Source organism: Equus quagga, chromosome 14 (assembly GCF_021613505.1).
Source record: "Equus quagga isolate Etosha38 chromosome 14, UCLA_HA_Equagga_1.0, whole genome shotgun sequence".
In the NCBI taxonomy this organism is placed as follows: Eukaryota; Metazoa; Chordata; class Mammalia; order Perissodactyla; family Equidae; genus Equus; species Equus quagga.
Window position 1 is genome coordinate 237,443 of NC_060280.1, and position 26,383 is coordinate 263,825.

Here is a 26,383-nt window from a genome sequence, read left to right on the forward strand (position 1 = left end):
GTGAAATAATTATTGTAGTTTTGCTTAAAATTTAACAAATAAGGAGAGTTTAAGAAAATGGGCACTCATACATGGCTGATTGGAGTTTAACTTGATCAGACACTCTGATTATGTAAGAATTGTTAAAAGTCTATAAAAATGAACAAATCTTAGGATTTCTACTTTTTGGGAATTTATCCTGCTAAAATGAGTAACTATGGAGTTCTTAGTACAAGCATGTTTATTTCAGAGTAGTTTCATAAAACTGAAAAATGAGTAAATCTACAAAAATGAGAGTGATTTGGTAAACTATGGTATAAAGTTAAACAGTAGAATACTATGTAGCCATTAAAAAGTTATATTGTAAATTAATGTCATAGAAAGGGGTTTGTTGTATATGAAGTAAAAATAGTTTACAAATTAATATATATATTATTATTCCACTCCCTGCTATCTCTCTTTTAAAGTGTAAATGCATAGAAAAATATCTGAAGTATCCAAGTATATTTCTGGGTTGTGAGACAATTTGTTTAAATCAACTTTTTTTCCTGGTGCTTATTTGTTTTATCAGATTTTCTTCATGAATAGCTAATATTAGGTGCAAACGCTCCTAGACTGCTCTTGCTGTCCCTCTTGCTTTATTTTTCTTCGGAGTGTCACTTTCTAATTTCTGTCCTTGTTACTTATGTTTTGTTGTCTGTCTACCACCACCCCCACTTAACAGACAGCTTCTTAGGGCAGGGACTTTGTTTTGTTCTGTGCTATATCCCAGGATCCTAGGAGCGTGGCTGGCATATAGTAGGTGCTCTGTAAATATGTGTTAAATAATGAATGAATGTGTTTGTGTTATAAGGAAGAAACTTACAGTAAATAACATTTTGGAAAAATGTCACTAGAAAAAATAGTGCATAGAAGATAAATGCCATATTTTATAGCATACAATTATAACATCAGGAGGAATTTGTAACAGATAATTCAAGAATTTTAAGGAGATTTTTCCCCTTGTTTTTTCAAGGTTTCTAAATATTCTTTACAGAAGAAAGTGAGTGAAATGGTAAGGAAATTACAAAATATACAGCCACCCCCCAGATTAGTATATAATATGCATAGTATTTTTGTCAATACAAATGTGACATTTATAGTAAAAAAAAAAAAAAGTTGAAACTGGATGTTAGTATCCGCTATAAAGGCTTGAATTACAATTTCAGATATAGCTTAAATGAGTTTATTTCACAAATTTGTTTCCAATTACATAGTATTTACATATCATAAAATAAATTTAGGCACACAGTTACCAAATTATTGGTAGAGATCTTATATTAAAATGAAACAACAAAAAAAGAACAGCAAAACTCAAAAATCTCTATTTTGATATCTTTTCTAGTTATTTATGCAAACATAGGTATTATAGTTTGAAAAATTGAAATAATATGAAGTAGCATTTGAATACTACACTTGTCATGTGGTACTCATCTTTTATCATTCAACAAGTGTTTACTGTACATTTCTCTTCTTATAGTATGTTAAAAATTAATGTTTGCATTTTTACTGCATAACATTTTATGGATTATTTACTTTCATATTCTTTCTATCCCTGTTTGATTCAGAAGAATTTTTTTTTTTCTGTATATTTGATTGAGCAAAGTTCTCCTATAGCCACTTAAACTTCAGAGGGTTTCTTAGGTAGGTTTATGCAATTTCAATCCTCCTTTTTTGGAGTAGACTGTAACGTTTATATATTATATATATGAGCAGAAGAAATGAAAGATCAATCCTTATAACATTAAATACAAAAACATTAAGGCTTTTGCTTCTTAAAATGTTTTGGTATGTTAGAAAATAAAAGAGGCATAGAAAGATTGCTAAGCTTGATTGAATAAAAGATGTGAAAATTCTGTTGCTGTTCAACTGGAAAGAAGAAAGACAATATTCTCAGACTATTTTAAACTATGATTTTAATTAAGAAGCTGAAAACTAGATCCCAGTTTAGCTTTAAGTACCATGACATTTGTATTGAAAGCCATCTTCAACGCTACGGTGGTTTTACACAAAATACAGCGAAATTGAATAATGTGCCCGCTGACCTGGGAGATGAGGCTACACGTTAAAGATCAAAGGCAACATAAAGTGTGTTTTGTTTTATTCCATTTTAAAATCTCATCAAACAGATACTTGTAATCTTAAAAAAAAACAAGGAAACATGCCGTATACTTATGGTCGTTTTTGGTAACTTCTGAGCATTTTGTTATTGTGAACTACAGCCTCTTAAGAACCTACTAAAATGATATTTGAGTTATAGTTATAATTTTTTCTGACAGTCCAAAGGATTAAATCACTTTGAACTAAAATAATTTTATATATTGATATGTACATTTAATATTTTTTGCCCATTTGGCAGAATATTATATGCATTTTAGATAATTTTAGAGTTAAAAATAATCTCTTTTCTAAACATTCTTACATTATTCTTTTTACATTATTCTTATATAATTCAGATGACCTTTTCTTTAGTCAAAGTGCCATATGGTATTCAGTAATTCAGTTAATCTTATTTTATTCAAATCAGTATATTATTTGACTCTATGGGCAAGACAGGAACTAAGATGGTCACGAGTCAAGGCAGGATTTTGGGGAACAATTGATAAAGTGTCCTAAAAGATAATTTTAAAAAGTGGTATTAAAAATCTTTTAAAGAAGTTTATGATTTCCTATAGGCAAGCCCTTAATTACTAGTAAGTTTCTCTTTTGGGAATTCAATAAGCTGATTTTCATTTAAAGGTGGTGATAAGTCTACAGATAAATTAACACAACTATGAATTGAAAGATTCCTCTCTTTCTAAAAGTACCCAAACCTTCCTTTGAATAATGATCACGTTGATCATTACCAATAAAACGAATGCAACAAAACATGTTAAAAATAAACTATAGCATATCAAATTAGCTATTATTTTGATATGGTCATTGATGAAAGTCTTTTGTGTTCCTGTGGTTACTGGATAGGTGACTGTGTTGTGTAACTGAGTAGCTAACAGAGCTTAATGAATGAAGTAAAAACTTACCCAGCCATCTCTTAGTTCTATTTTCTTTCTTTTTTGTATATCACTTTCCTCTGAAGAAAAGACTTGTGAGAAAGATTTGTTTTTCTTTATTAAAGTTTCAGTATTGAAGGTTTTGATATAATTTGGAATTACCACCTATTTTCTTTCAGAGTAAGAATGTTTTTAAGACTGAAGACTTGTCTGGAAATAAGCTTCATGATTATAAATATTATGTATATCTGTACACACAAAGTGTGTGTAACTTTAGTTTTTTGAAGTAGTGTACACCTTATATTTGCAACTAAAAAAGTAAAAGTATCTTAAGAAAGATGCCATAGGTTTTTTTAAAAAGTGAGTTTTATGAACTCCATCGATTTATTTTGGGTTCATGTTAAAGAAATTGAAAGGTAAGTTGCAAAAATAGAAATGAAGAATATATGAAGTTTATTTTGGGGTTATGTTTTCCTCTAAAGTTTACTTGTAATGAACTATTTGTTTTAAGGGAAATTAATTTTATCTCCCAAAGTTTTCAAATTAATCTCTATAAGGAAATAAGGGGGAAATGAGCAGCTATGCCTTTTATTAGTAAATGTAGTTCTAAAAAGCTGTGTATAAACATTATTTTTAAGTTATTGCTATTTTAAATGCCTTGAGGATTTTGAGTAAACTTTTAGACTACACATACATAGTTAGGCATGTGCTTTCTTTTCTTTCTCTAGTCTTTGATTTTCATAGATTAAGTTTGTTTAAAATGATGTACACATGTATTTGGAAAGCAGTGAATCCTGACATTATTTTCTTGTGGACAGAGTCTTCGCATTTAGTAGTAAAATTGTGTAAAAGAAAAAATAACTTGAATCAATTCACAGAGGTAACAAGAACAAAAACAGTATGTACTTAGCTATTCCTTAGTCATACCAATAAAATCTTTATTTATTATGGTATACTATGTAATATTACAGTTTTAATAATAACACCATCAATTTATTTGTATTATTCTTTAAAATATTCTTAGGTTTCTCAGGCAGGTGTTACCAATCTACTTTTTGTTGTTGCTTCCTAAAGAATTTAACCATTTTGCTGACAGTCATGCAATTTAGTGGCAAACTTGACAACTGGCCTCTTCATCTCATTATCAAAACTAAATCAGGGCAGCCAACTAGGTTCATATATGAACAGTCCCATATGGGCCTGTATGAGCTAATAAGTTATTGGTGCCCATGTGATTTGATAGTCTTTATAGTATCTGTCACGGCCGTTGAATAGGGTAACATATTTGAAAATCAGATTTCTGTTGTGCAAACAACTTAAACTTCATTTTAATTGAATTCAACTTTGGCCTCAAGCAAAAGATGTTGGAATAGAGTATTACAAATTACTCTAATATGTATAGAGCTCTATATATGAAAATGCCTATGAAGTCACTTTGATCTTTGCTGCATTTCTAGTTATCAGGATTGTAAACCTTTGTTGGCACTGACAGCCTATTTTATTCACCACTTTTTAACTGGAAGGTTAAGGAAGTATTAATATGTAGTGGACAATATTCTCATGAAGGCTACGTAAAAATTGATTTGAATTGAAAAATTGAAAAATACCTTGAATTGAAAAAATACTTTTAGACCAATTTTCAGTGAACTTGTATTAGGTTTCTACACATCTGCTGAAAGCGAATGTAATTCTCCAGAGAATTAAGTGGTATTTTAGAGGAATAAAATATGATTCATTATTGTTCCTTTTCAGTTATTGATAATAGTGACTTCCCAGGTGGGCGTAAGATTTCAGGAATAAGTACACTTGTCAATTTGTTTGCATTTATAACTGCTACCTGATTAACTCCAATGACTAAGTAGTGAATTTGAAAAGTCCATAGAAGTGTGTGAGAAACTGTCAATTGATCTATCATAATCATTACCAATGATACTCTCACTTTGCTTAAAATCATTAAAAAGTATCTTTGAAAAAGTTATCATCAGATTTGCCTAGATAATATAGTTAGGTACAACTTAAATTGTAATATGTATTCCTTATTAATATTAGAGAGGGCTGTTCTTATTCCAGATAAAAATTTGTAACTATTGAAGGCAGTTTTATCAGTTAGGGAATAATAATAACAAAACATTATATTGTACTTATTATATGTGAGAGGCTCTGTTCTTAGTGCTTTATATGTATTAATTCATTTTATCCTCACAACAACCTATGAGAGAGATACTATTATAATCTCCATTTTAAAGATGGGGTAGATAATTTCCCAAGGTCACACAGCAGAATTTAAACATAGGCAGACTACCCTTTGACCACTGTACTATACTCCCTGTACTTTAGTTTTAATCAGTGTGAAATGGCTCTGGTTAACTTATGCAAAAGGAAATTTAGTGGAGGCACTTACAGTCCATTAGAGAGAGAATAGGTTTTGAAAGAACAGGGACCAGGGTAATTCCAGACTTTGTGAAGCAGGATGTAGGAATCCAGGACAGAGGTCTCATATCAGTCTGGACAGGATCACCACTAAACTTCTTTAGTTTTATAGTCTTTTTGCTCAAGATTCAAATTCCAAGAAGGTAGAAATTAGTTGGTTTATTTTGGCTAATATTGCTCTTCACGTGACTAGGGAAGAATAGGACCCCTGAATTTTAATCCTACTAGATTGTAATGAGGAAGAAATATTTCAAGTAAATACTTGAAATTGTAGTACCACTATTGGGTAAGGGAAATAGATGCTGGCCAGGCAAATCTAACAAATTTCCACTGTTGGAACTGTTTGGGACAGTTCATTCAGAAAACAATTACTGAGTGCCACTTGATGGGTCCCCACTGTTCTTTGTTATCATTGCTCATAGAAGCTGAAGCATGTGGCAAAAATGAATAAAGTTGTGAAACCAGTCAATGAGTCTGCTAATGCCAAATCAAGATCAAAAGATTTAAAAAGTATTATTGATTTCACTAACATAATATTTCTTTCTAAAATTTAAAGTCATATTTCTAAGTATGGTAAACAAGCTCCTTTAGCTGAAAGCAGCAGAGACCCATATTGTGTTATACATAGGGTCCAATTTTTACCAACTATGTCTTCCAGCTTAAGTAGACTTTCTACAATACTTGCCTCCCTGTCACTGATAGATATTGTCCTCATCATTCCATTTTGTAATGCAATGAGAAGGTGCTATATTCATTAAAATTAATCTCAGAAAAATTACCTGAGTTTTGATAGTGCACATCGATGATTATGCCAGCAAATTTAAAGAAAAAAATTTCTTTCCTAAATTATCAAGAGTACTGCTTGAATATTCGCCCCGCTTTGCTTAGTCCTGGAGTGGACTATTAACTTTTCTATAAATAAAACAACCACTTGATTTTGAAAAAGAAATTGTAAACTATTTTGTTACAAGAAACAAAAATGCCTTAATTTTATGTAGATTTAGGAATATCTCCTAACTAACACTTCTTCCCTGTGGTGTACTCAGTACTTTTTCATGACATATTTATGTTAATAGCAAGAATTATTTAAAAAATAATAAAATTTTATATATGTTTAATATATATGTGTATATGTAAATGTGTGTGTGTGTTATATATGTATAACACTTAAAATAACTCTTCAAAATAGGAACAAAAAGTCCAGTTGCATCTTCTGGCTAAAGAAGATCATCAGAAGCAATTGAATGAAATTGAGAAATACTATGCCACAATAACAGGTCAATTTGGATTGGTAAAGGAAGATCACAAAAAGTTAGAACAGAATGGTAGGTGCTATCTTATTTATACTTATATATTTAATAGAGAATATGTAAATGGACTTATTTATAATGAGTAAATTGAACTTACCTGATACTGGTAATAGTAAATGGCAGTTTATGAATATTATTTAAATTCAGTAATAGTTATATACATTACATTGAGAGTATTTTCCTTGTCCATGTTAGTGATACTTTCTTTAAAGTGTGCATTGAATATAATGTTTTCCTAAGTGTCTTTCATATTGCAGTACAGGAAGCAATACAGTTAAACAAAAGACTTTCAGCTTTAAATAAAAAACAAGAATCTGACATATGCAGTTTAAAGAAGGTATGTTGGATACAATTTTTAGTATTATGTAAAAATTATAGTCTAAAATAATTAGTTTTGTGAAATATTACTAGAGAAAGTTGGGTAGATTTTTCTTTTGGTATAAAGATAAAAAAATGTTTTAAATACAGACTCTTAAACTTTGAGTTATGATTCCACTAAATGTAATGAATGAATTTGTTCTAGTCCGTTCAAAATATTGTTTCATTGACTTTTGACTAGTGGCATGAATTCTTATGGTGATATGAATAGCCAGTAAGTGTTTGCTATATGTCAATCTCATTAGCACCATTGATTCATTCATTCACTCATTCATCCAGTATTTGAGTGACTCTACGTGCCAGGTACTATGTGGATACAGGTATGAAGAAGATAAAACATATTCCTGCTTTTTTGAAGTTTAAAGTCCACTGGAGGAGTTAGGCAGAAAACAAATAATCACACAGATCAAATAATTTAGAACTGTTGTAAATGATATGAAGAAAAAGTAAAAGGTGACTATTACATTGGAGGTAAAGGGATGGGAGATGAAAGAGAATAGTGTTTTGAGTAAGGGGAATAGCATGTGCAAAAATCCTTGAGGCAGGAAAGAGTTTAGTATATTTAAGGAACTAGAAAAAGTCTGGTATGGCTGGAACATCTTGAGCGAAGGAGTGCACTCGACATTTGTTGGTTGCATACAGCATCAGTATCCTCTTTTCTCCTTCCTAAACTCATCCAGGTTTTTGTTTTGATGCCTTCAGCTTTAGAGATGAGTCCTAAATTGGCAGAAGGTCATAAACATATTTCATTCTTGTGGCTACAGTCATTGGTTCAGGAGTGGACAAATGACCTTAACTAGAGGTAATAAACCAAGAAGAATGTAACCCCCAGTGTGGCTGGCAGTCATCGTACAGCCATGAGAAGCCAAAAAGGAGGAACCTGACAAAGTGGATGCCAGATTGGCGTGATATAAAGAAATGGTGTGATATTTTGAGTCACTGGATTGACCTATCCTACATTTGCCCTACCTCTAGACTTTTCAGTTATGTGAAATAAATCCCCATTATTAGTTAAACCAGTTTGGTTAGGGTCAGTTTAGTTTTCCATTATTTGCAACTACAGATATCCCCACTCTTACAAGGGGAGAGTGGTATGAGAGGAAGAAGTAGGCAAAGGCTTATTCTTTGTACAGAGAATGACATCTTATTTCCCTTCCCTACTCCCCTCAAAGCCCCTCTGAAATAATACCACTTTGGACCACCTCCCTATCCCTGAGAGAATTAAGTGCCTATCTTTACTGACACTCTGCAAGTGCCTTGAAATAACATTTACTGAGTGCCATTTAAATAGTTGTTAATAAATTACACTTACTTTGTAGTTATTTAATTTACTGGTTTGCAAAATACCTTCCATTTGTCCCTCCAGATCCAGAGTTATCCATCCTTCTCTCTTTGAAAGGCTTACCTATGTAGAATGCATCAGTGCTCTCATATCTGGCTTCCTGTTGAGTTGGGCCAGTGGAGAGCCTGAGCAGAAGCTAGAAAGAAGGAAAGAGAGTGAATCAATATATTTATCCCCCCCCACCCCGTTCCCTCCTGTGCGGTCACTTCAGGGTGGCCTTGTCCCGCAACACATCATTACTTCTCTTAAATTGGCCTACTCTACAGGACACTCTCTTTTTGGGTTCCAGTAACCTCTCTTATCCTTTTGGGATTAGGGGTGGTGACAGTTCCATTACTGCTATCCTCTAGAACTGGCATCATTTTTTATGGTTCCTTTATATTGTGTCCACACCTTTGCAAATAAACCATCTTTAAATCATCCTAATTTATGTATACTGTCTGTTTCCTGTTGGGATTCTGCCTATATACTTGGTTAGAGTATAACATTGGTGAGGCCAAGGTTGTGAATTCTGTTTCTGTATAGGCTAGTTGATTTAGTAGAGAAATTTCTTTTTGGCGGTCAAAGATTACATCCAGACCTCAAGTAGCCATTTGTCAAATACGTATCTTGGACTCAAAAGATAAATGAATATAAATGATGTTGTTCAGATACATCATTAATTTTGAGGAAAATTTAAATTTTGGGTCAGTGTTTTCGTGTTGATTCTAAAGGATTCTCCTTTTAAAGGGAGAAAAAAACATCCAAGCATTTATAGTTTTATGTATACATCGAATTTCACTATTTTTATTTATTTTACTTACTTAAATTAACAAACTCTACTTTTTAGAACAGTTTTAGCTTCACAGCTAAATTGAATAGAAATTATAGAGAGTTCCCATGTACCCCCTGTCCTCACATGCACACTCTCCCCCACTGTCAACATCCTGCACCAGAGTGCTGTATTTGTTAAAGCTGATGAACCTGCACTGACACATCATCATCATCCAAAGTCCTTACTTTGCGTTGGGGTTCACTCTTGATGTTGTACATTCTCTGTATTTGGACAAGTGTACAGTGACATGTATCCATCATTATAGTACCGTACAGAATAGTTTCACTGCCCTGAAAATCCTCTGTGCTTTGCCTTTTCATCCCTCTCTCCTCCCAACCCTTGGCAACCACTAATCTTTTAATGTTTTCATAGTTTTGCATTTTCCAGAATGAAATACAGTTGGAATCACACAGTTGGTAGCCTTTTCAGACTGGCTTCTTTCACTTAATATTCATTTAATTTTCTTCTATGTCTTTTCATCGCTGATAACTTCTTTTTAGTACTGAATAATATTCCATTGTCTGGATGTACAACAGTTTATCCATTCACCTACTGAAAGACATCTTAGTTGCTTGTAAGTTCTAACACTTATGAGTAAAGTTGCTATAAATACCTATCTGTAGGTTTTTGTGTGGACATAAGTTCTTAGCTCCTTTGGATAAATACCAAGGAGTGTGATTGCTCTGTGTGGTAAGAGTATGTTTCATTTTGTAGAAACCGTTAAACTGTCTTCCAAAGTGGCTATACTATTTTGCATTCATATTAGCAATGAATGAGAGTTCCTTTTGCTCCACATCCTCACCAGCATTTGGTGATGTCAGTGTTTTGAATTTTGCAACAATTCCAGTAAGTGCGTAGTAGTATCTCTTTGTTGTTTTGTTTGCAATTTCCTAATGACATGGTGTTGAGTACCTTTTCAAATGCTTACTTGCCATCTGTATGTCTTCTTTGGTAAGGTGTCTGTTCAGATCTTATTTTTTAATTGAGTTGTTCATTTTCATATTGTTGAGTTGAAGAGTTCTGTGTATAATTTGAGTAACAGTCCTTTATCAGATGTGTCTTTTGTAAATATATTCTCTAGTCTGTGGCTTGTCTTCTTGTTCCTGACAATGTCTTCTGCAGAGCAGAAGTTTTTAATTTTAATGAAGTCCAGCTTATCAGTTATTTCTTTTGTGCATCACCTTTGGCATTGTATCTAAAAAACCATTGCTATGCACAAGGTCATCTAGATTTTCTCCTATGTTGTCTTCTAGGAGTTTTATAGTTTTACATTTAGGTCTATGACCCATTTGAGTTAATTTTTGTGAAGGGTATAAGATCTTAGTCTAGATTCATTTTTTTGCATGTGAATGTCCACTTGTTCCATCACCATTTGTTGAATTGTATTGTCTTTGCTCCATTGTATTGTCTTTGTTCCTTTGTCAAATATCAGTTGACTGTATTTATGTGGGTTTATTTCTGGGCTCTCATTTCTGTTCCATTGATCTAATTGTTTATTTTTTCACCAATACCACCTGTCTTGATTACTGTAGCTTTATAGTATGAAGTTAGGTAGTGTCAGTCTTCTGACTTTATTCTTCCCCTTCGATATTGAATTGGCTATTATGGATCTTTTGCCTCTCCATAAAAACTTTAGAATAAGTTTGCTGCTATCTACAAAATACCTTGCTGGGATTTTGATTGGAATTGCATTGAATCTAGAGATGAAGTTGGGAAGAACTGCCTCTTGAAAATATTGGGTCTCTCTATCCATGAATATGGACTATCTCTACGTTTATTTAGTTCTATTTGGTATCCTTCATCAGAATTTTATAGTTTTTTCTCATATAGATCTTATACATATTTTGTTAGGTTTATACCCAAGTATTTTGTTTTTGGGATGCTAATGTAAAAAGTTAATATGTTTTTATTTTCAAATTCCACTTGTTCATTGCTAGTATATAAGAAAGTCTGAAATAATAGAAAATATATATGTATATTTGTCTCTGCCCTCAGTTCCTGGCACAGAGCTCCTAAAACCCTTGTAATTTTCTAAGTGATAAGAGCACTAGGAGCATCTTTTGTTCTAATGAGGTGACTCTGGGTGAACTTCTGGCTGGGTCCTGGATGGGGGCTGGTCAAGAGAAAAATCAAGCCATGATTAGAAGCTTGAAATTTTCAGCCCCACGCCTGCATTCCCCCACTTCTCCAGAGAGGGAAGAGGGACTGGAAATGGAGTTAATAATCAATCATGCCTATGTGAGGAGGCCTCCATAAAATCCCCAATAGTATGGGGTTCTGATAGCTTCCAGATTGGTGAACACATCCACATATGGGGAAGATGACACACACCAACTCCATGGGGACTCCTGTACTCAGGATCCTCCCAGACCTCACCCCGTGTATCTTGTCATTTGGTTGTTCATCTGTATCCTTTATCATATCCTTTAATGAACTGATAAATGTCAGTAAGTTTTCCCTGAGTTCTGTGAGCCACTCTAGCAAATAAATCAAACCTGATGAGTGGGTCATGGGAACCTCTGATTTATAGCCAATAGGTCAGAAGCACAGGTGATAACCTGGATTTGCAGTTGGCATCTGAAGTGGGATGGGAGCAGTCTTGTGAGACTGAGCCCTTAACCTATGGGATCTCATGCTGTCTCCAGATAGATACTGTCCAAATTGAATTTAATTGTATGATACCCAGCTGGTGTCACAGAGAATTGCTTGATGGGGGGAAAACCCCTACACATTTGGTGATGAGAAGTAACAGAAGAGAAGTGTTCTGTGTGAGTAGTAGAGGACACAGACAGGAGAAAACAGGAGGAAGGACTGGGTTTTTCCCTATAAGGAGGGAAGAACTGTGGATTTTTCCAGTACAGAAAGTGATTGACTTTTGTATATTCACCTTGTATCTTGCAGCCTTGCTATAATCATTTATTAGTTCCAAGAGTTTTTGTTGATTGTCAGATTTCTACGTAGTCAATCATGTCATCTTTGAACAAAGACAGTTTTATTTTTTCCTTCCCAATCTAAATAACTTTTATTTCCTTTTCTTGTCTTGTTGCATTATCTAGGGCTTCCAGCACAGTGTTGAAAAGTAGTGGTGAGAGGGGATGTCATTGCCTTGTTCCTGATTTTAGTGGGAAAGCATCAGGTTTCTCACCATTAAGTATGATATTAGCTGTAGGGCTTTTTTTACATGTTCTTAATCAAGTTGATGAAACCCCTCTATTCCTAGTTTGCTATGAGTTTTTTATCATAAACAAGTGTTGGATTTTGTCAAATGCTTTTTCTGCATTTACTGATATGATCATGTGATTTTTTCTTTTGCCTGTTCGTGTAATGGATTACATTAATTGATTTTCAAATATTGAACCAGCCTTGCATAACTGGGATAAATCCCATTTGCTCATGGTGTATAGTTATTTTTTCTTACACTGTTGGATTAAATTTGCTATTATTTTGTTGAGGATTTTTGCATCTGACCTCGTGAAAGATAGTGGTGTATGGTTTTCTTTACTTTAATTGTGTTTGTCTGGTTTTAGTATTAGAGTAACACTGGCCTTATAGAATGAGTTCAAAGTATTCCTTCTGCTTCTGTCTTCTGAAAGAGATTGTAGAGAATTGGCATAATTTTATCCTTAAATGTTTGGTAGAATTCGCCAGTGCACCCATCTGGGCATTGTACTTTCTGTTGTAAGGTTATTAATTATTGATTTAATTTCTTAAATGGACATAGGACTATTTAGATTGTCTATTTCTTTTTATGTGAGTTTTGGCAGATTGTGTCTTTCAAGAAATCGGTCCGTTTCATCTAGGTTATCAAATTATTGGGCATAGAGATGTTCATAATATTCCTTTAGTGTCCTTTTAATGTCCATGAGATCCATAGTTATGTCTCCTCTTTCATTTCTGATATTAGTAATTTGTATCCCCTCTCTTTTTTTCTTAGACTGGCTAGGCTTACTGATTTTATTGATTGTTTCAAAGAACCAGCTTTTGGTTTTTTAAATTCTCTCTATTGATTTATTGTTTTCATTTTCATTGATTTCTGCTCAAATTTTTATTATTTCTTTTCTTCTGCTTACCTTGGATTTAATTTGCTTTTCTTTTTCTAGTTTTCTAAGGTGGGAGCTAAGATGTTTATTTTAGATCTTTTTTCTTTTCTAATACATGCATTCAATGCTATAAATTCTCCTCTAAGCATTGCTTTCACTGCATTACACAAATTTTGGTGTTATATTTTATTTTCATTTAGCTCAAAATATTTTAAATTTTCTCCTGAGATTTCTTCTTTGACCTGCACGTTATTTAGAAATGTGTTGTTTAATCTCCAAGTATTTTGAATTTTCAAGCTATCTTTCTGTTACTGATTTCTAGTTTAAATCTCTTGTGGTCTGAGTGTAGACATTGTATGATTTCTATTCTTTTAAATTTGTTACGATGTATTTTATGGCCCAGAATGTGGTTTGTCTTGGTGAATGTTCTATTGTGAGCCTGAGAAGAAGTTTTAATTTGCTGTTTTTGGATGAAGTAGTCTGTACATGTCAATTATATCCACTTGGTTGATGGTGCTGTTAAATTCAACTATGTCCTTTCTGATTTTCTGCCTGCTGGATCTGTCTATTTTTGAAAGAGGGATGTTAAAGTCTCCAAATATAACAGTGGATTCTCTACTTTTTCTTTCAGTACTGTTAGATTTGTTTTTGGTGAGGAAGATTGGCCCTGAGCTAATATCTGTTTCCAATCTTCCTCTTTTTTTTTTTTCCTCCCCAAACCCCCAGTACATAGTTGTATATCCTAGTTGTAGGTGATTCTAGTTCTTCTATGTGGGGTGTCACCACAGCATGGCCTGATGAGCAGTGCATAGATCCATGCCCAGGATCCGAACCGCCAAACCCCGGGTCACCAAAACAGAGCAGGCAAACTTAACCACTTGTCATGGGGCCAGCCTCTGTTAGTTTTTGCTTCATGTATTTGATGCTCTGTTGTTAGGCGTATACACATGACAACATTGTTATGTCTTCTTGGAGTATTCATCCTTTATCTTTACATAATGCTTCTCTATGTCCCTGATAGCTTTCCTTGCTCTGAAATCTACTGTGGCTGAAATTAATATAGCTATTTGTGCTTTCTTTTGATTAGTGTCAGCATGGTCTATCTTTCTCCATCCCTTTACTTTCAGTCTATATGTGCTTTTATATTTACAGTGGGTTTCTTGTAGTCACATGTAGTTGGGTCTTGTTTTTGGATCCATTCTGATAACCTCTGTCTTTTAATTGGTATTTGAGGTGATTATTGATATAGTCGGATTAATATCTACCATATTCATTCCTGTTTTCTATTTGTTGTCTTTTGTTCCTGTTTTTGTTTTCCACTCTTTTTCTGCCTCTTGTGGTTTTACTTGAACATTTTATATGATTCCATGTTCTCTCCTTTGTTAGCATATCAGTCATACTTCTTTTTTAACTTTTTTTTGGTGCTTGCCCTAGAGTTTGCTGTATATTTACAATAAATCAAGTCCACTTTCAAATAACACTGTACCACTTCATGAGTAATGCAAGTACCTTAGAACACAAAATAGTCCTAATTCCTCCCTACCATCCCTTGTATCACTGCTGTCATTCATTTCACTAGTATATAAACACATGTGAACATATATATACACATAAGAATACATAATCAAATGCATTGTTGCCCTTATTATTTTGAACAAATGGTTATCTGATCAATTAAGAATAAGAAAAATGAAAATTTTCTTCTACCTTCACTTACTCCTTCTCCAGTGGTCTTCCTTTCTTTAGGTACATCAGAGTTTCTGACCTGTATCATTTTCCTTCTCTTTCAAGAACTTCTTTTAACATTTCTTGCAAGACAGGTCTACTGGCAACAGAATCTCTCAATTTTTGTTTGTCTGAAATAAGTCTTTATTTCTCCTTCACTTTTGAAGGATAATTTCAGAGGGTACAGAATTCTATGTTGGTATTTTTTTCCTCTGAACACTTCAAATATTTCTCTTCTTGCCTGTATGGTTTTGAGGAGAAGTCAGATGTAATTCTTAACTTTGTTCCTCTATAGGTGAGGTGTTTTGTTTTCTTCTGGCTCCTTTGAAAATTTTTTCTTTATCTTTAATTTTCTGAAGTTTGAATATGACATGCCTAGGTATAATTTTTGGGGTTACTTTATCCTTCCTGGTGTTCTCTGAGCTTCCTGGATCTGTGGTTTGGTGTCTGATATTAATTTGGAGAGATTCTCAGTCATTACTGCTTAAATTATTGCTTCTTTTCCTTTCTCTCTTTCTTCTCCTTCTGGTATTCCCATTATGCATGTGTACACTTTGTATAGCTGTCCCACAGTTGACAGATATTCTGTTCCACTTTTTTCAATCTTATTTTTTTGGTTTTAGTTTAGGAATTTCTGTTGTCATATCCTCAAGCTCAGAGATTATTTCCCCAGGCTTGTCCAGGTATTTTTGAGCCCATCGAAGGAATTCTTCATTTCTGTTGCAGTGTTTGTGATCTGTAGCATTTCTTTTTGACTCTTTCTTAGAATTTCCCTCTCTCTACTTACATTATCCATCTGTTTGCACATGTTCTGTCTAATTTTTTCATTATAGCCTTTAGCATATTAATCATAGTTTTAAAAAATTCTTGTACTGATAATATTCCTGCTGTATCTGACTTTGGTTCTGATGCTTGTTCAGTCTCTTCAAACTGTTTTTTCCTTTTAGTATGCCTGGTAATTTTTTTGTTGAAAGGTGGTCATGATGTGCTGGGTGAAAGGAACTGCAGTAAATAGGCCTTTAGTAATGCAGTGGTGAGGTGTATGTGGGGTGTCCTATGATTCACTCTCAGTCTTTTGGTGAGCCTGTGCTGCTGGACTGTGAACTTCACCAGTGCTTTGCATTCCCTCCACCCTAGGTGGTACAAGATGGTTGGAGGGGCTGGAGTTGGGTATTTGCCTTCCCCTAGGTAGTTTAGGCTCAGGTCAAATAGTTTCTTCTGAGAGGAGGCCTTCTTAAGAACAGAATGCTCTGGCTATTTCAAAATGATTCCTCTCTTCTTCCTGCTGGCAACAGGAGGGAATTTTTCTCTGACATTTGCTGTGAGAGGACCTGGAGATGAAATTCACACAAGTGTGGGGGTCCCCCCTATGACTGTCTCCCCTGAGTTTTTAATTCTCAGAGTTGTCCATACTGAGCCTCTGGCATTTCATCAGTTACAGTTCAGGTTTTCTTGCCCTGGCAGTGGTTCCTGGGGGTTTCTGCTCTGGTAATTCATGATTCTCTGTATTTACCTGCCCATCTCTCCAGTTGTTGAGGCAGCAGTTTGCCTGGTGACCTCATTTCTCTGACAGATCTAAGAAGAGTTGCTGATTTTCAGTTTGTTTGGCTTTTTACTTGTTATTCAGATGAAGTGGCGACTTCTAAGCTCCTTACATGCTGAAGCAGAAACCAGAAGTCCCTCTGTTTTTATATTTAGCAGTAATTTTACTGAAATTAGAAATTTATTAAGGATCTAGAGACAGAGGCTTACATTTTGAAGAGGAGTATTTTGTGCTGCCAGGTGAATGACGTATATTTTAATGCATGATTTAAGAAATCAGGAAGTTTTGCTACTTTCTCTTTTAGCATCATTCAAGGAAAGCAAGACCACTTGGCATAAAAATTGCAGTGGTTTCTAAATGTTAAGCCAAAGTTCAAAGACCATTAATATTTCTAACACTATTATATCTAGGTCTTTGGTCTTATAACTGCCAATAAATTGGTTTTATATTCCCTGGACTCTTATTTTTATATCCAAGGGATCAGAAAAGTATGAGCATAGATGTGCAGAACATTAGAATGAGTGGTAATTAGCATGTATTCCTATCCTTTAAAGTCTTATGTCTTTCTAGCAAACTACCTAAGAGGACAATTTATATGTAGAGAACATTTCTTTTCAGTCACATCCTAGAATATTAAAGATGACTGTTTTTAATATAAAGACAAAAAGGAATAATTTGCAAAAATTTGTCTGTAGTCCCAAATCAGAGACTATTTAAAAGGACCATTCATTTTTGCCAATATAAACTTCAAATGCAAGTATAAATAAATTCTGAGTAGTTGTGAATAAGCATGTTTTCAGTGATGTCTCTTTGGTTCATTTATTCTTTTAATATTTTTATCAATGACTTAAGTGATTAATCATATTAATTTGATGTTTTGTATTAAAATATTCTTAGGCTATTTCAATTGGTTTTTGCATTATTATGAAAAGATTATACCTCATACATTTCTGTACTAAATTATGTATTTTTTCCATTAAATAAAGACATGTTTCTTTCTTTCTTTTTTTCGAGGAGGATTATCTCTGAGCTAACATCTGCTGCCAATCCTCCTCTTTTTGCTGAGGAAGACTGGCCCTGAGCTAACATCCGTGCCCATCTTCCTCTCCTTTATATGTGGGATGCCTACCACAGCATGGCATGCCAAGCAGTGCCATGTCTGCACCCGGGATCCAAACTGGCAAACCCCGGGCCGCCAAAGCAGAACATGCGAACTTAACCGCTGCGCCACCGGGCCAGCCATGACAAATGTTTTATTGTAACATAATAGACTATTGTATTTCTAGTGTATAGTTTAAAACTGACCTGTAGATGGAGACGAGGCTCATGTAACTGCATGGAGAGATACCCTGGGTGGATTTATGTGAAAGAGGGAAGAATGTCTCTTTTTATGCATGAATGGAATAGTGTTGCTCATGAGCACTCTTGCCCCTTTTTCCCAGGTCTTTCAGCCTAGGTCAGGGCTACCTAAATGTGCTGATATGTCATGCAGTGGTGGTCTCTGTCACTGTAGAAAGCATTACAGTCAGTGATTGTGCTGCCAGGTAGTTCTTGGAAGAGATATTGTATGGAAGGATAAAGTGAGAGAATTTTGTTACCTTTGAGAGTTCTAGGGCCGAGTAGTTGAAAGGATAGGAACTTAAAAATATATTTTAACAGCCAATTTTTAATATTTCAGACGTTCTCGGTACAATAATTTGGAATTTTGCATGTTTTTATGTAGTCTTGATTTTTAACTTTAAAAAAGTTTTTTCTCTTTTGATTTTCTTTTTCAGAAGCTAATCATTTAGTAACATTGGTTATATAATTCATCTAAAACTTTTAATTACTAATTTTGCCAAGATAATTTTTATTTTTCTTTTGTACTGTTTTATGATTTTGTCCAGAACAGTTAAGTTATTGGTTTGTGATAAGATAAAATTCTTTTTTTTGTGGAGCAAAGTTAAACAGACCAAACTTAGTTGTTAGATTAAACCAGGTATTACAGTTTTGAATGCTGGGTTCACCATTATGGCAATCATGAAGAATTCCCGATGCTATCTGTGAACAACATTCATAACCTCTGCTGTTTGTCTGAGTAAACGTCAGAGCACTCAAGGAGATAGTGATATTTAACAGACTACCCCATACCAGAAAAGGAGGGGTAAAGGAGAAAAGGGCACAATATTTATGACTCTAGGAACTATAAGTTGTAATTTAATGAGATCAAAGCATGTGCTGTTTATTTGCTGCACTAACAACTTTGAATAAAATGGTTAGAAAACAGACAATGTACTAAAAGTTCAGGATATTTAAAAGCTATAAGGGCTGTTAAATCAAAAGCATATTTTCAGTGGAAAATCACTTCATGGAGGTCTCTGATTTTAATTTATTATGCTCTTAAGATTAAGTAAGTAATTTATAAGAAGAAAAGAAAGACATAAGAAATGATTAGTTTTTACTTTTGTCAGCCATATACTGGGTTTTCACCCCTAGTCCCTCTTCCCACTTCCCTGTTGTTTCATAACAATTATTGTAATAGGAATCGATGCATTTTGGAGTGTCTCCTATAAAATTTAGCTGATTACAACAGCTCCATGTTTTCAGTTGTTGAAAAATATGGAAAGACATAGAAGTCTTTGCACTTTGTAATCTTGACTGAAGACAAAATTTTAAAAACCAATCCTCCTTTTTAAATTAGAATTGTAAGCCACTTTATGTGAATATAAATTTTAGCCTTATACCTCACTTTAACTGTACTTTTATCAATAGGACATTGTGTCTTACGAGTAAACCTAGAGCAGATCACTAATATGAAACAAGCCATCTAATAATTTACTTTCTAAGTTGTTTGAATGTTTATTTATTTCATACTGCTGTCTCTTGCTTTAGGAAAATTCAATATAAAAAAATTAAAAATTAAAAAACTTGTTGCAAGTTTTCTTTTAAAAACTATTTTAGTCTACAAAAAACACAGCTTGAAGGCAAGTTTTTTAGGAACACCAGTGTGTAAAGAAAGATGTACATTATTTTAAACCCAATATCATTGGTCTCTTTTTAAAAAAATAGAATCAGTTGAGCATAAAAGATTTATTTTTATTACTCAGATGACGTTTGACTAAATACTGAGTAACAATATAAATACCAGTCAAACATGCTATAAATCTGAGTTGAGATAAAACTTTTGAGATCCTCTAACAGACATTTTTCCTTTGAATTAATCTCTTAAGTTTTTAAGATGTTAAATTAATTGCTGAAATGACTAGATTTATTTTTATATCCTTCAGTATCCATGGTCAATTTAACTATAATCCCATGTTTTCAAATATTTATCCAAGGTAGAAATAATATGATCAATAAATTCTTTTGTTCAATAAATTTGTTAAATCAGAGACCATCTGGCTTATGAACTAGAGTAATGTCTTATTATACTGTCTTATTTTTGTAATTGTTTTCTAGTGGATTCTTTGATCTGCACTTATAATGCAGAATTAACCTATTTTAGGCTCACAGGCTTAGGGCTGTTGATTATAATAGTCAAGATTATTTTCTAGCCAAAAAATATGCTCTTCTTTTAAATGCCAGTGACTCACCGTCTACTAAGCTTTATTTTTCCATTATCAGTAAGGAAATTGCACTGTTCTGTTCACATTTAAACCAGGAGCATCTGTCTGTAACATGGTGGTCTACAGGGCTGCAGTTGTCACCTTGAAGCCAGTTGGTTCAGTGAGCGATTAAACCCTCAGCACTATACTTAATGGCTATCACTTTCTATGCAATCTTGCAAATTCGCTGTCAACTATTGTGTCATTAACAATAGTCTGTTTGGCTGATATTGACTTCTCTCATCAAATATTTTTATTGCCGTCTACTTTATCTTGAATAAATCAACTTATGAATTCATCAAATCTTATTTTAGGTAAAGATAAGTCACATTCTTTTTTCATATCATGGTCATCACTCTTTTCTTCTTATGTTCATTCTCATCTTTAGTTCCTCTTAGATCCCTGAATGTATTAATGTGCTTTGGGATGAGTATGAATCATGGTGCCTTTCCTATAGGAGAACCCTTACTGTTGTCAGCTATGAAAGAAGAGTCTTAATTCTTTAAATAAAGAAAAGAACAATTATTCACAGCACTATTAAGCATTCAGACTACTTTATTTTAAAAGTAGAGAAAATAATCATAGAATTCCTTTGGATTCACCATAGTAGCAATAATAGATAACAGTGCCTAGCATATAATAGATGATCCACAGTACTTACTGGGTGGAATACTACATTCCAGGCACTGTGTTCATTTTTTAAAAATTATATCCCCATTTTACAGACGAGGAACTTGAGGCAGAATCAAGTTAAGTAAGTAACCTAAAGTTACACAACAAGAAAAATAGAGCTAGGATTGGAATCTAGACAAATTTGGCTCCAGAACCTGTGATCTTAACCATTCTACTAATATAGTAGCAGCATAAGCAATTTATCCACATAAGTTTCTTCTCTCCTTCATCCCCATTAGAAAGCATATATTTATTAAAAGGGAATAACTATTCATACTCTTGCACTGCCAGCTTCTTATATGCATTGAGTCTGCACATCTCTAGTTCTATGTGATAGTTCAGTTTCTAAAGGTCTTTTGGTACAAATAAATTCCTCTGGCTCCCTGATTGTCTTCCTTTTTCTTCCATTCCTCCAAAGCTCTGTCCTGAGGTCTCAGTTTTTCTTTTTTTATATTCTTTTTTTTTTTTTTTCCAAAGATTGGCACCTGAGCTAACATCTGTGGCCAGTCTTCTTTTCTTCTTCTTCTTCCCAAAGCCCCCCAGTACATAGTTGTATATTCTAGTTGTGAGTACCTCTGGTTGTGCTATGTGGGACGCCACCTCAGCATGGCCTGATGAGCAGTGCCATGTCTGCACCCAGGATCTGAACCGGTGAAACCCTGGGCCACCAAAGTGGAGTGCAAGAACTTAACCACCTGGCCATGGGGCTGGCCCCCATATTCTTTCTTTCAGTTGGCTTATACTCCTACATTCATTCATTCATTCACTTCATTTCATATCTTTATTTCCAGCCTCACATTTCTCTTTATCTCTGGTTCCCTATTTTCAACTACCTGTAAGTCATCTCCTTTAATGACTTATTTTAACTTCAGGATCAGCAGAGCACACCTTGGATTGATTTTTCATTCTCTGCATCCCTTCTCCTCCTCCCCTCCACCCCCCAAAAATTCATACAACTCTCCTTTCGAAGGAAACTATCTTGCTGCCTGTGAAAGTGAACCATCACTGGTACATTGAAACTTCACTTGGGGGAATTCATCAGGTGTAACCTTTTACAATTTTAAAAAATATGAATGAAGGACTTTTTTTTGAGAATAGTTACAATAGGCTCAGGCCTAATAATTTGTGCTTTTCGGCTTTCTTAAGAGTCAGTATCAGAATATTGTCCATCGTAGAAAATATATTATGTCATTCTCCTACTCAAAATCCTTCGATGGTTAATTCCTCATCACCTATAGGATAAAATTAAAACTCTTTAGTTTGGCCTACAGATCTCTTTCAGTATTTGAATCCTGCCAGATTTCTAGCTAAAACTACCAATATTCTACTCCTCCCCCTTATCCATAGCATATTAGCTCCAGCCATATCGTGTTAGTTCTGTTTCCCTGAAAAATACCATGCTCTTTCATGTTTCTGTCCCTTTGTGCACATAGAATCTTTTTGCTTGGAATGTCTACTCTTTTTGGTCCTCTTTGCAAATTTATCTGTAAAGACTCAGTTCAGATACCATTTTTCCATGTAATGCCTTTTTGATACCCTCAGCCAGTTTCCTTCTTTATGCTGCTATACATTACTGTAATATAGCACTCATACATAATGTAATTATTTCATACATAAATTTCTTTTTCTTTTTCTTTTTTTTTTTGAGGAAGATTAGCCCTGAGCTAACTACTGACAGTCCTCCTCTTTTCTGCTGAGGAAGCCTGGCCCTGAGCTAACATCCGTGCCCATCTTCCTCTCCTTTATATGTGGGATGCCTACCACAGCATGGCGTGCCAAGCAGTGCCATGTCTGCACCCGGGATCCAAACTGGCGAACCCCGGGCTGCCGAGAAGCGGAACGTGTGTACTTAACTGCTGCGCCACGGGACCAGCCCCTAAATTTTTCTTATTAGATGCTGATGAACTTGGGAATTGATAATCTTTTTATTATCATTTCATCTGGGAAGATTTTTGTTGAATAAGTAACGAATGAAAACTCCCTACTTCTGGTTGTTTAGTTCATTTAGTTAGTGCACTCTTTTTAAGAGCAAAGATCATGCATTTTATCCTTATATCATTGTCTTTGCTATTCCATAGCCACAAATAGCATTCCCACCTTGGCTATTTATCTTGCAAGGGAACTAGGGGAAATAGACCTTGATGGACCAGTAGTATTATCTTGATATATGAAATGTAGTAAATTATAATCATAGGTTTAAAAATGGACTTTAAAAATGTCAGAAAAATACATTGCTTTGATGAAATATGTATGCTGAATTTTCTGTTTGATGTTTTTCCTATGTTAAGGAGCTAAAAAAAGTAACCTCAGACTTGATAAAGTCCAAGATCGCGTGTCAACATAAGATGGGAGAAGAAAACATCAATTTAACAATTAGAGAACAGAAATTTCAAGAACTTCAAGAAAGATTCAACATGGTATTTAATTAAACATATTCATGTGTATAAAATTAATATTTTTGTAAAACTTTGAAGCTCCAGATTATAATACAAAAATGTTCCTTCTTCGTAAAGTTAATATACATAGTAAAAAAAGGTATTATGAATCTTTTTTTTAATTATTAGATAATTTTTGCCATTATCAACATGACTTTAGGACAGTAAAATTTGGCTATAACTATTTTATTTCCACTTTAATATGGTATCAGGTAATCTTCTGGTACAGTGGTGTCTCCAGAAAAGTTTTTGGAGATGAGAAATTCTATAGTTTTTAATATTAACATTTATAAGTTTGTACCAGCCTGTATTGGGTATCTAATACATATTCAGTTCACTAGAGTCACCACTTCAACAGCAAACAGTGTTGGCACTCTGGAGTAATAATAGGTCATGACACTTCCAAATTTGTTGAGCTCTGAATTGAATGTAGAACTCGCCAAATTTTGTATCATAACTTTAAAATTATTCAAATTTTTTAAGGAATTGGAATTAAATAAGAAGATTAATGAAGAGATTATCCATATTCAAGAAGAAAAACAGGCAAGCAATCATAAGATATTTTGGAAGCTAGTAAATATTTTAAAAAGCAGATACAATGTGGGAAATAAGTAACAAATGGAATCATGCCTAGGTCAGTTCCTAGCACATAGTAAGTACTCAGTTGGTGCATATTGAATGAATACATGTGTACCTTTTTAACCAGGTCTCACATATACTCCCATTAAAAAACAAATGAGAGAAGAAATGGGGAAATGTTGGTCAAAGGGTACACACTTCTAGTTATAAGATGAGTAAGTTCTGGGGACTTAATGTACACATGGTGACTTTAGTTAACAATACTGTGTTATATATACTTGAAAGTTGCTAAGAGAGTAAATCTTAAGTGTTCTCACCACACACAAAAAAATTGGTAATTATGTGAGGTGATAGAGATGTTAACCTTATTGTGTTGTGATCATTTGGCAATATATACACATATCAAATCATCATGTTACACACCTAAGCTTACACAATGATATATGTCAATTATATCTCAAAAGCTGGAAAAAATGTTACATTAAAATATTTTATAGGGGCTGGCCCCGTGGCCTAGTGGTTAAATTTGGTGCGCTCTGCTTCAGCAGCCTGGGTTCAGTTCCTGGGTGCAGACCTACACAACTTGTTGGCAGCCATGCTGTGGCAGTGACCCACATACAAAATAGAGGAAGATTGGCATGGATGTTAGCTCAGTGAATCTTCCTCAGCCAAATATATATGTGTGTGTGTGTGTGTGTGTGTGTGTGTGTGTGTGTGTGTGTGTATTTTAAATAAATAGAATGAGTTAAAATAAATCAGCCTTTTCCTTGATGATTTAGACCAGTGTTACCCTAGCAGATAATTATTGAAATGTCTGTATGCTTAGAGCATGCATTTACAGGATATTATACTCTTATTTAAATCTATTTGACATTTATAATTCTTCTATTTTAAAAAAAAAAGTGTGAGAAAGAAAACTTCTCCTGTTTCTTTTTTCCTCCTCTGTTTTTTCCTCCATTTGATTCTGAATGCATGCCATAACATCCTAGCCCATTAGCAATATGACGTTTTAGTAGTGATATATTTACTATTTGGAGAGCAAGCCAACAAACGTTTTAGTTTTGAATTCTTCACCTTTTTCAGTAGTGTCTCAGAACTTATGGTCCATTTCAAAAAAGTTTGTTATTTGAGGAACTCTTGAAAATAGTACTGTGTAAGAAATCATGTAATATAAATTATTCTAGATATTAAATTAGTAAAATGTGTCATTAATTTATTTCAGTATATTGTTTGTTATAGCATTGAAATTAAACTATAAAGATAAGAAGTTAAGAAACTAGAAAATGTATTTTAAGAATGAGTTTAGAAACATACCTACTATCTTAAAACTTTTTCAATCAATATATATATTTATATTTTTTTAAAGGATATCATCGTTTCTTACCAAAATATGCAACAATTACTTCAGCAACAGACTCAAGCTAATACTGAAATGGAAGCAGAATTGAAGGTGCTAAAGGAAAATACTCAGGTTATATATATATATATATATATATATATGTTTTAAATATTTTCATCTAATGAGCTTCACCTGTTTAGCTGCATGCATCTGTCCAACTTTATCTGAGGTCATTTTGGATTTTAGGGGTAAAATAATGGCTTCCTTCATCAACTTGGTATAAATGTCCAAAGTAATGAGCAATTTTTTTTTTTTTTATTAATGTTATGATAGATTACAACCTTGTGAGATTTCAGTTGTACATTTTTGTTAGTCATGTTGTGGGTACACCACTTCCCCCTCTGTGCCCTCCCCCCACCCCCCCTTTTCCCTGGTAACCACCGATCAGATCTCCTTATCAATCTACTAATTTCCACCTATGAGTGGAGTCATATAGAGTTCGTCTTTCTCTGACTGGCTTATTTCGCTTAACATAATACCCTCGAGGTCCATCCACGTTGTTGTGAATGGGCCAATTTTGTCTTTTTTTATGGCTGAGTAGTATTCCATTGTGTATATATACCACATCTTCTTTAGTCAATCGTCAGTTTCTGGGCATGTAGGCTGGTTCCACGTCTTGGCTATTGTAAATAATGCTGCGATGAACATAGGGGTGCAACGGACTCTTGAGATTTCTGATATCAGGTTCTTAGGATAGATACCCAGTAATGGGATGGCTGGGTCATAGGGTATTTCTATTTTTAACTTTTTGGGAAGTCTCCATACTGTTTTCCATAGTGGCTGTACCAGTTTGCATTCCCACCAACAGTGTATGAGGGTTCCTTTTTCTCCACAACCTCTCCAACATTTGTCACTCTTGGTTTTGGATGTTTTTGCCAATCTAACGGGTGTAAGGTGATATCTTAGTGTAGTTTTGATTTGCATTTCCCTGATGATTAGCGATGATGAACATCTTTTCATGTGTCTCTTGGCCATATTCATATCTTCTTTTGAGAAATGTCTGTTCATGTCCTCTGCCCATTTTTTGATCGGGTTGTTTGTTTTTTTGTTGCTAATCAGTGTGAGTTCTTTGTATATTATGGAGATTAACCCTTTGTCGGATAAGTGGCTTGTAAATATTTTTT

At 34.0% G+C, this 26,383-nt stretch overlaps 1 protein-coding gene across 1 annotated transcript in view; it reads left to right on the top strand.

The window, feature by feature from the left end:
- CCDC73 (coiled-coil domain containing 73) overlaps positions 1-26,383 on the top strand; it is a 153,861-nt gene that overhangs the window by 91,059 nt on the left and 36,419 nt on the right. The window contains exons 7-12 of the mRNA XM_046685213.1: positions 995-1,033; positions 6,628-6,763; positions 7,006-7,085; positions 23,135-23,263; positions 23,765-23,824; positions 25,227-25,331. Of these exons, the coding sequence (XP_046541169.1) occupies positions 995-1,033; positions 6,628-6,763; positions 7,006-7,085; positions 23,135-23,263; positions 23,765-23,824; positions 25,227-25,331 (549 nt within the window). The remainder of the gene's footprint in view (positions 1-994; positions 1,034-6,627; positions 6,764-7,005; positions 7,086-23,134; positions 23,264-23,764; positions 23,825-25,226; positions 25,332-26,383) is intronic.